This window comes from Pyrgilauda ruficollis, unplaced genomic scaffold (genome assembly GCF_017590135.1).
Source record: "Pyrgilauda ruficollis isolate IOZ18807 unplaced genomic scaffold, ASM1759013v1 scaffold120, whole genome shotgun sequence".
NCBI lineage: Eukaryota > Metazoa > Chordata > Aves > Passeriformes > Passeridae > Pyrgilauda > Pyrgilauda ruficollis.
The window spans coordinates 61,222-76,949 of NW_024510322.1; the positions used below are offsets into that span (position 1 = coordinate 61,222).

The 15,728-nt window shown below is 33.7% G+C and overlaps 1 protein-coding gene across 1 annotated transcript in view; it reads right to left on the minus strand.

Moving 5' to 3' along the window:
* SPEF2 (sperm flagellar 2) overlaps window positions 1-15,728 on the minus strand; it is a 74,336-nt gene that overhangs the window by 11,299 nt on the left and 47,309 nt on the right. Inside the window, exons 26-29 of the mRNA XM_041490207.1 lie at window positions 14,722-14,860; window positions 13,322-13,563; window positions 1,586-1,692; window positions 410-592 (exon numbers count right to left, since the gene is read on the minus strand). Of these exons, the coding sequence (XP_041346141.1) occupies window positions 410-592; window positions 1,586-1,692; window positions 13,322-13,563; window positions 14,722-14,860 (671 nt within the window). The remainder of the gene's footprint in view (window positions 1-409; window positions 593-1,585; window positions 1,693-13,321; window positions 13,564-14,721; window positions 14,861-15,728) is intronic.

A 15,728-nucleotide genomic window follows, 5' to 3' on the forward strand; every position in this document is an offset into this window, starting at 1 on the left:
AAAAAATTTAATAGAACCATTTAATTAAAACACAGCTGATGAGATGAAACTAAAATCCTTATTTTTGCCTGGAGCAAATTATCTTATTCAGTGTCAAGTAAGTTAATAGCCATCAAAGTGCACACAGAACGGTTTCTTTAAAACAGAAAGGATTTTCACTTGAGATTAATTTATGGCAAAAGTAGGAAAATCAAGTTTAAAGTATGTTTAATTAGCCTGATTTGTGGAACTATGGACAAGATACATATTAGGCCATCAATTTCCTGAAAACACTTTTCACTACAAAGCTCCCTCAGACCTAAAGCATTTAAAATGCAGACTGAATTTCTCAAGGTGAATAACCAAACAACCTATCATTCAGGGAGTTTAACAAAATAAAAATTGATTGAAAAGTTAAAAGGATTATAACCTGTAAATAGTGTTCCTGTGTAATGAAGCCTGATCCAGTGACATCAACAGACTTGAAGGCATGCAGTGTTTGGAGGAGTTGTGCCACAGAGGGCATTGGCCAAGGCTGTGCTGCTGCCAGCAAGAATCTGCGCCAGTCAGTAAGTTTTGAGTTCACTGTGAATTCAGATGCCAGATTTTCTAACTACAAAACCAAAACAGCAAATATTGTCAAATATGTACATAAACAGTCTCTCAATATCCTATGTCTCCTTAGGTATTTCCTGGGGGTTCTGCAGTGAGGTTTCACTCAACAAAATAGGCCAGAGGCCACTGTGTGTCAACTGCCATGTGCAGCTGATATTGACTCAGTTGACTCTGAGTGCCCAAATAGGCATTTATATATACCTTAGCTTGAGAATTTCCTTTTGTAAGTAAGTCCTTGCTTCCACGATAAATTTAAAAGTTTCATGTAAAACTGGTTATTTTAAGGAAAGAAAATTCTACTATTAAAATAATGATAGGATTTATAAACACTAAAAGTTCTCAAAGAATACAGAACATGGGATACATGCACAATTGGTCTATTAATAGACAATATTTGACTGATAGCTTTCCTTGAATAATTAATTTCCTGTGCTGAGATTAGGTTTTGTATATTCAAGATGACAGACATGACTAGTTTTCACTAAACTCTCTTGAACTACACCACTTTAACATTAAAATGTTTTACTCATGCACTTCATCTGTGTAAAGAATATATGAATAAAGTGATGAAATCATGTGAAATCCAATTAAAATCTTAATGTGAATCATGGTTTACTGTCAGAAATAGTTATTAAAACATGCTAGCACAAGTAAATATTTTCATTCTGTAGGTTTGCCAGTAACATCTGATGTTTGAATCTGAAAGAGAAATTAATTCAGTATGGAGGATTTGAAAGTTTTCATGTTTCTAAATCTGAAAACCTTGGATGGCATCTTAAGGACTAATATAATTTGCAAATTGTAAATAAATAAAGTGCTGACAAAATGTCTGGCACAATGACTTCCATGATCCTTCCCTAGTGAAACAGAAGAATTTAAAAAAAACCTGATAATATCTTATTATTATCTTCATTTTATCATAATAAGGACAATGTTGCCTCTCCTACACAAACCAATACTCCAGTTGAAGAGAATATAGGGGTTCACTTACATCTGCAAGCGTTAAGTTCTTCCATGCATCAGGAAAGCAATTTATTCCAAGATTCAAATTAACCAAGTCACTAACAGCTTCAATAAATAATTTCTTTGGTAAAAAACCTAACAAAAAATCAATATAGAAATCTGTTTAGACATTAAATAGACCTCTTCTTAAAAAAAAAAAAAAATCATTACATTTTAATGGCCATATGAGAAAATTATTTACTGTCCTATTATGCACTATTGATAATGCTAATATTTTCCAAACCAAACATAAAATCTCCTTATTTAAAATTAATCATATGTGACCTATCTAATAGCAAAATTTCAAATATTTCACTGCACTGCAGTTCTTCTGGTACTTGCCCTGATTTGCACTAAAATCACTAATCTATCCTCACATGGTCTGCACTGACAGTTAATGAGCATTCACAGACACCAATCTCTCAGAGTTCTGTGTATTGAATACCTACCAACACTTTCTTCCACTCTGCTTTATTTTAATCTATCATAAATCCATCTTCACTCTTTGAAGCAAGTGTAAGCTAGAGAATAGGGTAGAAAACATGCACTGTTGTCTGTTGAATTCTGAAGCAAAATTCAACTGTTTGAAAAGATTCTCAGAACTCACATGTGGGAGTTAGAAATATCTCCATTAATTTTATTTTTAAAGAAATCCGAAGAAAAAAATCAGTTAAGTGCAGCAAACCCATTTTTTTTTAAAAGCAGGAATAGATTTGCTTATGAGCAAACAGAAACTTCAAACTTCATGTATGGGATCAAAGCTCAAAATTATGTATAAAAAAATTTAAAAACAGATATGAGTCTTTTCTTTCAGAAATGAACTTTGCTGGGTCAGTGAGAGTTCGACCTCTGCAGTAACAACAAAAAATGTAAAATAAGTTTCAAATTATTTAAATTTTGAGAGATAAAGCTGATTTGGTCAGGTTGTGATCAATTCCATGGCATCAGAACAGGAGTTTTCAGATTACCTTTAAAAGCAAACACAATCAGTGAAATGCTGGGAAGACTTGCTTATTCTTTTCCTTTTTTCCAGTCAAACTTCTTGTCCATTTGAAAAGGCAAAGCTGTGCACATTGTATGGCTAAGACACTTTGTTTGAAGTGAAACAGTGAACTGAAATTTAGGTTTATGAAACAGCTATGTGATAGCAATACAAAGAATGTATTTGAGTATTAATTTCATTGTGTCATTATTCAGAATCAAGTTGCCAATTTGAATTAATAGCCTGCATCTCTGTAGACCTGTTTACCTCCAGTCAGGAAAACCAGGATTAATTCCATCAGCACATCTTAATACGCAGAGAAATCCTATACATATATAAACTTGGAGAGAAGAGGACAAAAATAGATTTGGGAAGCTCAGTCTGTTGGGACAGGAAGAAGGAAGGGAGAGACACCTGGACTTGAAGCCTTCATATCCTCCCCCCACATTTCAGCATGAAAGCAAAAGCTGGGACAAAAATACTGTCAGACTGGTAACAGTGTTCTGATGTCTTGAAAGTTTTTGCGTTATCTGCATTGAGAAACTACACATTCTAAAAATTGTGATAATTCATGTGCTGTTTCCTGAAGCACCTTGGATTGCTAATATAATAATTTTGAGGTAAATGGAAATTTGTTTTTTTCACGAAAGCTTCAATGAATCAGATTATTTCCATACAGCACAATGAAGCCTGCATCACAGGAGCATCATTACTGGGACACTTCCTCTAAGATTCCATAAACCAGGTAATATTTTAGTGATTCATGGGGAAAATAGGCTATGATGCATGAAGGAGCCATTGAACAACAAAAAATATCAGGGAAAATTTTTACAACTTCTTTGCAGTATCAGATTTTCTAATGCTTTATCACAAAGAGCCCAGCTAATAATATTTGGCTTTTGTTAAACATTTCCCTTTCCATTTGATCACTGGCAGTCTAACTTAGCTTTCTGTCACAACATCTTATGTTTTAAACTGTTCAACTCCCACTACGATCTCCCTACATGAAAATAAAAGATGTAGTTCCTCTATTTCTTATGATTTTCTGACTTCCTGAAATGAAATTTAATTTTGATTTTCTTCACAGAATTCTAAAAGGATACTAATATCCTCATAACACTTTTTGTGAAGCTACCTGACTTCAGAAACATATATTGAAAGTATGAGGGACATGGAATTTAAAGAACTTGCATCAAAACAAATGTCGGAGATGGGATTAAAGGATTGCAATCTAAATCACAACTTACATAAACTATATAATTGTTTATATTAACTATAGAATTGCTGATGTGCTGTAGGGCAATTTTTATTACTTTACCACCTCCTCCTGAAACATCTGATGAGGGACAATTCCAGAGTTATAGTAGTTCAATATCTTCAAATGGACTGTGACTTAATTCCTCCTACTGACATATGTAGGAGAAAGGAGGGACTCCCAGAGAAACAGAGGAAATCCCACACAAACATGAGGGATGAAATACGTTCCTCACTGTGCTTTTAGGATCTTTGTCTAGACTTAGTGGATTCGGGTATATATTACAGAGAACAAACCTGGTTTTGAGTATCTGATTATAATACCAAACAATAGATGACTCATGATTTCAGCTCAAGGGCGGTCAGTGCTCCATAATCATGGAGAGATGCTGAGAGTGGGCAGCAACACAGATGGTATGCAGAAAAGAATACTGGTGTCTGCAAATGGTACTCTGCAAGTGGTGAAAGAAAATAATGTCTCCTAGGATGGAAAAAGGAAGACAATTCCCAGAACTGGCTTTTTCCACTTAGAAAGACTCATTTCAAAACAGGTATGCTCTTTACAAAATCCTTTTATAAGTACAAAATAAAAGAAACCAAACCTAATAAGTTTTAGCTGAATAATGTAGGAGACTGAATAGCAAATGAAACATTTTTAATTAGAAGGAGCAGCAGGCATCTTGTAAAGAGAATCACTATTCACAAAGATTTTGAAAAACTGGGGAGATGGTCAAGGTCAGTAAGCAAGTTTCACCAGAAACAGATCAAAGTACTTTTTAGAAATTGACTGCACAAATGGATACATTTATTACACTGTACATAAAACAATTCCAGAACAGACTTCTAGCACACTGGAGAACAGTATTAGCATTCAAAGTGAACGTTAAAAATTGGAGATAAAGTCTAGAATAAAAGGACACTATCAAATAAAGAGAAATGTCAAGTGCCCCACTGGGCTAACATAATGAACTGAATAAATGTCCCAAAGGGAATCTTACTGCCAAAGTAAAATTTCTATGGAAAAGTCTCTAAGGATTACAGCAGATTACAAAAATAATAATAATGAGAAAGTACATGGGAAGTCATTGGAAATAATCCCTTTGTTTGTTTGTTTGTTTTTTTTTACCCAGATGTTAAGGCTCCTGCTATAACACAACTTTGGAAACTCTAGATCAAGAAGGATGGATGCAAATTAAAGATTGCCCAAAAGAAAGCAGCAAGAATCATCACAGGTTTAGAATATATCTCCTGAGATGTGAGGTTGAAGGAATTCTGCTAGTTTCATGGATGAAGAGTATGAGAAAACATGCCCCCACCCTGCATCATAGAGGTGACTTCAGTGTTACAGATACAGAACCACAATTTTTTGGTTTTTCTTTCTTTTTTTGTTTTCACCTGTTGGACATCCTTTAGATGCATTTTCAAACTTTTTCTGATCTCAGTATAGTTAAAAATCTCCATTTGAAAACTTTGAGGGGAAAAAAACCCTCCTGGTATAATGTGATTTAAAATAAAACCCTTGAATTCACAATTCTAATATATAACAAGCCACATATCTAATAAGGTAATCCATGAAATATATATCCTGTTGCTTATTAGGCAAAGTGTATCTAAACGTTTTTTTTTCTAACTGCGAAATCACAAGTTCAGATATTTTATATAATGCACAGTACTGATCTCTATTTCTGACACAGATTAACTCTACTGGAGTGGACCAATATGCTTTAATGAGGAATTCCTGCAAAACCTACTCAATTTCTGACACATTGTTTATACCCAGAAGAAGCATGAACATCTATGCAAAACACCAAAGACACTGTATGTGTGTGTATATACATATATATATATATATATATACACATATATATGTGTGTGTGTGTGTATTTGTTAGGTATAGCATAGCACAGTACACAGAGTAGCTTAGGAGTACAGTAGGGTGTGGGGTATTGGCATTACTACATACATTTCATATTGAAAGTAGAGTTATCTTAATTTAGCAGATGATTGATTCAAAGGTGAATGACCTCATATTCATTTCTCCCAAATCACCTGTAGTACATCTTCATTTGCTGTTGGAGGAACCAAGAAGGGTCTTTAATGATTTAAACTTAGCTATCTTTTGATATAAATCATTGCTATTTCCTTAATGGTAGAAATATAGTCTGCCGGTATGCTTTACATTTTGAAATTATCAAGTAGAAAGGTGCATTTAGAATATGTAGAATTATGAAAATATATATTCTCTAAACCATATTCATTCTCAGCTCCTAAATTAAAAATCAAGATACAGTAATCTTATTGCAACCTTTACAAATATTCTTACAGGGAAATAAAAAGTAGTTCAAGCTCTGAAGCACATTAATCACATCCTGTCTGTAAAAGCACTTGTTATGGGAAGACTAATTAGTGCAATTAATAATTAGGAATGGGAAGATGGATATGTTCTGCCTCTGTAGGGAAGTTTTCAGAAGGACATGCCTGAGAAAGGTCAAAAGGTTAAAGTTTATCTGGTTTGCACATTCCATCAGGGTCTGTATAGGGAGAGCCAGATTTAGCAATAGTATGGTATCTTCTAAAAATATTTTCTACTCTACCCAATGTTATGGAGTTCATGCTCTTCAACATCTGCTCAGCAGAAGCTGTATCTGGTGAAGCAGAACTGGCAGCTTCCATGCAGGTAGCCCAAGCATGAGCTTCACTACTCTGGTGTGTGTTTATAAATTCAAGTTTGAAGTCATCAGTGCCAGAACAAAAATTATGAACATTTTCCCCCAAATCAACATTATGTTTACGACATGGTACACAAAACATTATTCCCCTTTCATCATCATATTTTAACCAGGAATATTCTTTTAGCCATATTTTTGGAAACTGGTGATTCCTCTTTGTTTTCTGACGTTCCAAATCTTTCTTCTCTTTCCCTCTGTCACCAACTTCTCTGTTGCTAGAAGAATTAGTCTTGCTTTTAAATTGCTTCAGTGCTTTTATGGCTATAATTTAAAAAGAAACAACTAAATATAAAATAATTTTTATTTTATAAAATATTAGTTATATATTTTATATTTTTGTCCATTTTTTTCTTGTTAATTTGGGACTAGAGTGTGACTTGAAATGAACAGCCATGAAAGAGAACAAGGAAAGCAGACCTACTCTTAAATCAATTGAAGGCTACCAAGGATTCTTGTAAGAAATGGTCAGTTTTGATTTTGACTATTAAAAGTTTGTCAGAGTATGCAACCCATGAAGTGCAGCAGCATCAATGCTGTTTTTGAAACAGGGAAGAGCAAAGTTATGAAGAGGAATTCAGAATGGTCTTTTAGGTAAAACATCTTCAGAAAATAGTGCTGAAATCACAAACTTATAATGTCCATCATACCTGGCATCAGCAGAAATGTTAACTTGGAGCAAGTCTTTCAATACATAATCAAAAACCTGACACAGAATGCCTAAGATGGTTATGCAGTAGCTGACATGATCTTCTTAAAATGTGTTTGTCTGCAAATGATATTATTACTTCTTTCAGAACTGTATATGCATTCTTAATGACTGAGATTGTTCTGACCTTTCCCCAAATTGTTCTGAAGATGGTCATCCTTGTATTTTGGAGGAGCAAATCCCATAAGCTGACATTTTAAAAATGATATTTCTAGATCCCATTTATCTCCTACTTTTGGCCAGTAATTTAATGATTCTTTTAGTATACCATTGCCATAATTTTAGGACTTCAAAAAGAAAGCAAGAAATAAGCAAGAGAAAATGCATGCAGAATGGAAGTAATAAAATGAGACATCTATTTGTTCACTGGGAAATAACAAAAGTAACACCCGGTAGATGACCTAACATCTGACTCTCCCTCCTTATTGTGATGTCTACGTCAAGAAACAAAATTAATGAGTACATTAAGCTAATCACAGAGAGAAATGCTATTTCTAGTGCTTTAAAAGGTCTTGAGAAAAAGAGTTTTTGTATGCCATTCTTTTCTACTTTAGAAGAAGGTGCAAATTTTTATATATATATATACTAAATAATTTGTTAGAACTGATTGTTCCCATTGTTGACAAAAGCGACAGTTTGTTCCATTCTATTCTAAGCATCCTAAAAGGCCATAATGTTAATAGAAGAAGTTAGAAACATGCAGTTTAAATACATTTACAGTGTGAATGATTCTTGTAAAGAACTTAAAATCTGAGGTAGCAGCTGTGGTCCACATGGACAGAAAAATGAATTGTCTCAGGAGGTTTTTCTGACATGTGCCCAGTTACCATAAACAGAACCGAAAAGAGGAAGAGAAATATACCTAATACACACTAAACATTAAAAACTTCATTAGGCAGACACAAAACCACAAGGTAAGGTGAAAAAGAGATGGAGGGCTGGAAAACTGGACTTGCAACTTGAGAAGTAAAAAGGGTATAAGGGACAAAAACATTTTAACACCTCTAGAGTGCCTCCTCCTTTAGGCATAAGGATACCTGTGGAAATGTGCTGGTGATTAGGGAAATAGGGATCAGAGTAGACCTATGATCCACTATCAGGGATAATATTCCCTGTAAGATTGGCCTTCAGTATTTCCAACATTTTTTTCAATTGACATGGAGAAACTGGGAATATAATAAAAACTGGGATCTGTTGCAGTGATGCCATGGAAAGAATGGAGGATAAAAAAGGAAGCCAGCCTGTACTACATATGAAGCAACCTATGAAGCAACTTCTTCACATTGTTATCAAGTGAAATCCAGAAGAAAACCAATGTGGGAAAAGCTACACTAAGTAGAATTGTTTTTCATTAAAATTTTCTTAAAAGGCAGTATCATTCCTTGATACACACAGTGACTGGCAAGCCTTTATATGTTTCAATAAGCAGTGCAGAACTTCAAAAAAAAAAAAGGAAAAAATATATTTAGTGAAGATATTATGAGCATAAGTTTACACTACACCCTGTGAACCAGGTCTGTGACATTTTAAATGGAACCTGTGACATTTAAAGAGCAATCACTATGTCTCAGTTATTAAGGCAGATATACAAAAGAGACTATTTATTAGTGATACACCAGTCAGTAGAGTATTTTCTATAGGCACTGTATAAAAATATCTCCATAAACTGATGTATTAGAAAATCTCTATTAAACATTCAGATTATACATTTACACAGGCAACAAAATATTAAGAGATTGTAAACTTATACTAGAGATGAGAATTATGCTACCATTTATTCCATCATCATCGAATTTTACCAAAACATTTGAACAGATTAATATTCCCTTATATTTTCACTAAGAAAAATATTTCCATAGCAGTTCCTGACTAGAGCTTTGGATAATAATCCATTGTAAATTACACATCAGACTCTGCAGAAATTTTATAAGGATGAATGAGTGAAATAAACCCTGAGGGCTGAATTACATTCTTTCAACTTAAGGACTCTAAAAAGGTAATAACATGGGATACTTCTACTATTAGATGAAAAAGATGGGAGTCTTAAAAATGTGATACTTTTCATCCAAGTTGTTGATAGACTCATCACTCCCTACAGTCAATTTCACTGTAAATATTTCCATAATTTATTCACTAATTATTACTGGTGCTGCTATATGTCCAATCTTCATTAAATAGCAAGAATTGGGATTTTAAACTTAGAAGCACTGAGGATTAAGGCATTTTTGTTGCTGCACAGATGTAGTGAGGGGTGAGGTCCTCTGTCATGCTGACTGAAATCTTAAAATTATATATATGTGTGTAGATATATTTTTTTTTCAAATGCACAGAAACAATACAAACATGTTAAATATGTTCCACAGATTTCTGAAATTAAATGACATACATGACTTAGTAAGAGACATAACAGGAGATGTAAATTAAACTATTGGTAGAATTGCTAAGTTTTTACCAAGAAAGAGATACTTCCTCTGCCCACAAACTTAAAAACTTTCATATTTTAAAGTCTTAAAAATAGACAGTCTTTAAAAGATGTAAGTTAGAGATGATGAAACTATTCCTATGCTCTCTCTATGGATTTCAGTCTCTATTTGCATCAAAGTGAGGCAATTACTATTCTTCAATTGTTTCTACAACAGTGATTGGGGAAAGAAAGCATAATCTGTAGACATTATTCAGGATCATCACATAATCCTGACTCAATAAAAGACTACATTGAAAAGGTAACATTTCAGCTGAACTACATGCACACTTCAATGTAACTGTCTGCTCCAAATCTACCAATACAGTAAAATTCAATTCACAAGTTCACAATTTGAAAACAAACAGCAATGCAATATGGCCATTGGTTGTCCCTTGTGTTTACATCTTAGCAGACTATTTGATAGTTTTATAAAAAAAGCATTTAAAACATTTTTGGTTATTGGATATAGAATCTTTTTTAACCTGGCTGGTGTCTATTCTATCTAATTATAGAATAATTTTTATAATTAAACTGAAGGTTCATAAGGATCATGCCCATGAAAAAAAAAAAAAAAAATCCTCCTGTGTGATTCAGTCATAAGATAGAGAACAAATGTGGCACAGAATCTACTTTGATCTGCTTGGTAATGCAAAACCACACCCAAATTGCATTCTCTGAAAGAACTTTAGAAGAAAAGGGAGACATTCCATATATATGCTAAATGAAATTACAAGAGACATGGTTATAGAAGATCACAGTGCTCAAGGAAATTAAAGGGGATGAGATCTAATAGATATTTTAATTTTGTTGATGAGAAAAGCATGCATTCAAAAAGACTGGAAGAGATAAAATAAGAAAGGTGAATGTTATTAGCTGCTTTTAAGAGTCATCACAGCTCTTCCTAAGAAAAAGCACTCTGAAGGTAATATATTAGAGCACTGTTAAAAATGCGATCAAAGAGTTAGTGAAATTAATTAGTGTTGACTTTGGGCAATAGCACTTGGGATAATAATAAAACAAAAAATAAACTTCTTTCCCAAATAAAGACTGTCAGTAGGTAGGAAGGTCCAGCACAGGCTGGTTTTTTGTCCATTGGTACTTAGAATGGAGAATAATGTGCTTCCATGGAGAGCCAAGTGTGCAGGACAGCAAAAAGTTGTCTGTGAAGAATCAGCAGTTCTTTAAAACTTTAGATTCCTAGGAAACACAAAACTGTTTCATAAGAATTTTTCCATAAATATCAAACATTTTTAAAGTATACTGGCACTCCCACTTTTAGCTTTAATTTTGGCAATTTATTAAATATATTTTGAAAATATTTCCTTTTGACACTTGCCAAATATCTTGTGACAAACCTGTTGACATGTTAATTTCTTCTAATATAATTACCCCCTCCTTTGTTACTCCTTGTTTGCTTGCATTTCTAAGTAAAAATATTCTTCATGTAATCTCCATGATGCTTTAGAAAAGCCTAATTTCCAATTTTCAGAACAACTTCAGGAAATTTATTATTCACTACTACTTCTATTTCAGTACAAGCAGATAGGTAGATGTATTCTATTTAGACTTGCCCAATAGCCTATGCCACAAGTGCTTTTTTATGAGGATTTCCACAATGAATACTGAGAGATATGCTGGAGGAGGTAAGAATAAGAAAAAATAAGATGTTTGGCAGCAAATCTAGATCTATTTGGAGGTTCTCCAAGGCAGGGGCTTGTTTGTTACCTTTGGGTATCTCCTTTAGAGATGCTGTTCAACAATTTCACTGCTGATGTGCTGGGTGCTTTAGTGTTTTCCCCTCTTTTGTTCAGTGAGAGACTAACTACTGAGATGTGTATTTTTTGTTGACTATTCTATTGAAAAAGGGGAGACAGAAGCCTATGAAAAATTTTCCTGATGCTTTAGAAAAGAAAGGAGTATATAATGAAGTGAAGGGGTCACCTTAGGAAACCTAGGATGTGATTTATCTTGTCTTAAAATGTGTAAGAGACTGGGGGGAAGTATTTTAAAGATGACTTGCACAGCTTGTGCTTTCCATCCTAATTCAGCTATCCAAAAAAGGTAATAGTCACCAAACAGAAGATAAATACATGGGGTATAGGACATTATTTTAAACAATAATTCTTTCCCATTGTCTCAGAGAACAAGCAACAGCATTCTTTTACAGTCTTGTGACTGCTAAGACAAAAAAATCCCTTTTTCAGATAGTCATGCAAGTCATGTTGGGTCATTTTATTGAATATAATACTATTAAAAGAGAAATACTGTAGAATGATAAAGACTTCAATTGTTTTCCTGCTAATTATCACAAATTTATGAAGAAAATAGTTGTTCTGTCCTAAATATGTCACAAATATTAAAGTTTGTAATAGAAAAAAAATTTTTAAGTATCTTAATCATGAATGATCAAAAACCAAAAAAGCCCTTTTAAGTGGAAATACCAAGTAAACTGGTATCTGTGTTTCATTCTGTGGCACTGCAAATGATTACAAACACACAGATTTTTAGTTTCGTGTGCATTATATATGCATTACTATCTGCAGAATAGGTCTCTACAGAAGATTTTGAAATGCTTACACACACATCTACATTCTTAGACTAGAGATAACATGATATGCATCTCTCTACAGAAAAACTGTCATATCTTTTTCCCTAAAGTGGTTTTATATGCAAAAGGAAATTGGAATTGCTCTGTAAATATACATGAAAAGAATTTCCCAATAAAGAATTAAACTCGACTTCATTGTGCCTTTGTGGCCTTATTACACTGGAACAGTTAGATCTTGAATTGTAAGCATTTGTTTACACATTGTATTTCACAATTTTACTGGTAATAATACTAACAGTATAATTTTAATATGGAACACTGGTAATGAAACAGTCTGCAAATACATGTGTAACTACTTTCCATCTCAGTTTAAAACTGCCTTACCTAAATTACTTTGTAACATTTATATGGTCCCAGAAACTATTACAAGCTTTTTAAGGCGTCATAAGCCTTAAGTTCCCACAATTAGGGGGTAGAGACACAATAAATGAATGTTTAAAGGTAAAAAAATTTCATGTCTGAGCTAGTGCTTGCAAATCACCCAAACAACAGGCACACATTTACTTGAAGAATATAATGGTTCATATTTAAAATAGACCCTATATAATAATTCAATGAAAATACTGATAATTTTAAAATTGTGTTTTAAAATATTATAGCCTGAGTTCACTGAGCTCTCCATTAGTAAAAAATTTTAAAACGTGCATATTTAAATCAAGCAAGCATGATACACACTGTACTGAAAACCTATTACAGAGACACCTGTAAGAGGAATACTAAACATGTGGTCTTGACAATAAAAACCCCTAGGAAAGCCATTAAAAGCTTTCAAGTGGTCTGTTATTTCACATTTTCAATATCCCCCCACTATGACTTTGCTTTTTTATGTAGCAGGGTCTTTAACTGTAGTATAATCTTTAACAATATAGATAACTAATGTTATGTTTAAAAATACAGACAACTAACTAAGCTCCCAATTACTCTAGATTTTAAGCAGATAACCAAACATTCCTTCAGGAGTTAAAAGGAAAAAAATTCTTACCTTTAGGTGCCAGCTGTAGAAATTGCTTATGAAGAGTAGCAAGTTGTGAAATAGTTAGAGTACTGCTTCCAGAGGTTTCTATGCGTTGAAATTCTGGTGGAGGAACAGGGTCAGGAACAGGGTCAGGAACCATTTTCACATCGCCATTGATGAAGAAATCTGTTCCTTCTAAAGTCATTTCATATAGGATTTTGCTAGAACTCTCAATATGATGTCGTGCAACCTCTACCAATTTTTCAACACTGAAAACATACATACAGAAACTCATTAATATAATACACAGTGTTAACAATGTAGCTTTAAATTTTAATATGCTTATGCTTTTCAAGTTTTCCTAAAGTAAGAATTTCAAACCCTCTGTGTGAATTCTGTAACTACCAAAATCATTATGAAGTCTACTCTTCCTCTGGCTGCAAGAAATCTTTTGACTGTAGTCAGAAATTTATACGAAGTCAGATCTAAGACACAGAAGAGACCTGATGGAAAAACATGGAAGCACTTCCTAGGTTAGCATACTGGAGAGGCACATGATCTCCTCCTTCAAGTGCAATGAGTACAGTTTATACAGGGAAAGACATCAGCTGTCTAAAATGTCAAACACAGATTTGGCTTGGAGTATCAGGTCAAAGGATATGATATTCCTTAAATACCGTGTCTTTGTTAGCACATGTCAGGAGAGGAAATAAAACTGGCTGGAAGGAAGAAGCTTTGCCTCTTTGAGCTAGTGCCTGTTAAAGCCTTCACAGCCTCCATTTATGCCTCTCTTCTTGGTCATGCCCTGACATGGATCAAGCAGCACTGTCCCAGGTATGATTCAAAAGTTATTATAAGCCAGAAATACTTTGCAAAAGGCAAAGTTACTCCTTTCCTTTAGAGAGGAAAAGCCCTTTAATGATACAGACATTGGTCATTCTATGCCAGATAGTCTAATGTGCTATAGTGATCCCAAGCACATCTTATTTACTGGGACAGAAAAAACTGTGAAGGAGAACATTTTTTTAATGGTCCTTGAAAAAATTTTGAAAAATGTAATATGTGGTGATAAGAACAACAGGTGGAATTTTCCAACGTGTGTAAAAAACAGGAAAGAAGCTACTGAAATGATACTGAGCTTTCTACTGAATAGAATAACTGATTGTCTGCTCAGTAATCTGCTAAACCTGTAGTCAAGAAAAATAGCATAGCATGATATTTACCTTTACAGCTACAAGCAGAACCTTTTAATCAGCCAAGAAATGAGTTACTAGCATTCAGGTTTCTAAGATAAAACTATGTGAAATTATTATTTTCTAAATTTTTTTACTAAATTACTTCTGTCTCCAGACACAACTATATTTACTACCTTAATCTAGGTTAAAAAAAAGAAAAAAAAAATCCTGTTTAAAACTGATACAAGTTACCTTGATTTTTCCTCCAAGAAGGTGGATCCAAGCCACTTTTCCATGTCTTTATAAGCCTCTTCTGCTTTCAATTTTAGATCCTCAAGAAATGCTAAAGCTTTTTCTTTTATAAGTTCTAGTCGAGATTTTGTGGCTGCCTCTGTTTAAATGGCAAAGTCATAATGAATAATATTTATAAAATGTGAGGAATGTTCTCAGTCTAAGCAGCTAACGTTCAGCATATTTAACTGTTTCTAGCTAGAAGTACTTTAGAGGATACTTGCTGCCTGGCTAGTCACTTTTCTGCAGTACAGTTAAGGCTGATGTAATTGTGGCTTCTGTACATGTTCTTTGAGCAGCTGCTATCAGTATGTTACAGAGGTAAGTGCATGACAATTTTTGTCTCCCTGTATTTTCAGAGGTAGGTACTGACAAAGCTGCTCTCTTAACACTAACAGAATAAAAGGCAAGGTACATTGATGCTACAGAGAAATTAAATATTAAATCAATGCTAAAAACTTAGAAACTATACACAACTAGTGCCTTTGCTAGACTCTATGTATCTGTATAAATGAAAACCACAAGTTACCAAAAGGCAGCTGGATAACAAATCCGCAAGCAAAACTACGATTCCCAAATACCAGCTATTTGCCTGTGCAAATAGGAAATAGAGTTCAACATGTTCAGCCATCCTTAGGTTCTTGGGGTTTTTTGATTAAATATAGGATGAAAATGAAGCAATGTCAAGGAAAACAAATACATGAATTACTAAAATTAATCTTCATGCAATTAGTATCTTCAAAGTTATTACTATTCTTCTCATTACCCCAAGATCTTGGAATTTTTATTCTTGCATTAAACCACATTCAAAGATGTAGATATACAAGCATTTGGTCTGACTGGATCTACAGAAGGCTTATGAGTTTGTGGTTTGTTCAATAACTGCTGTTTGCCCTCCATTTTTCATAGTAAAATACTATGCAATAGTTAGCCTGCCAAAGAGATACCATATGATGATGGGTTTGCCA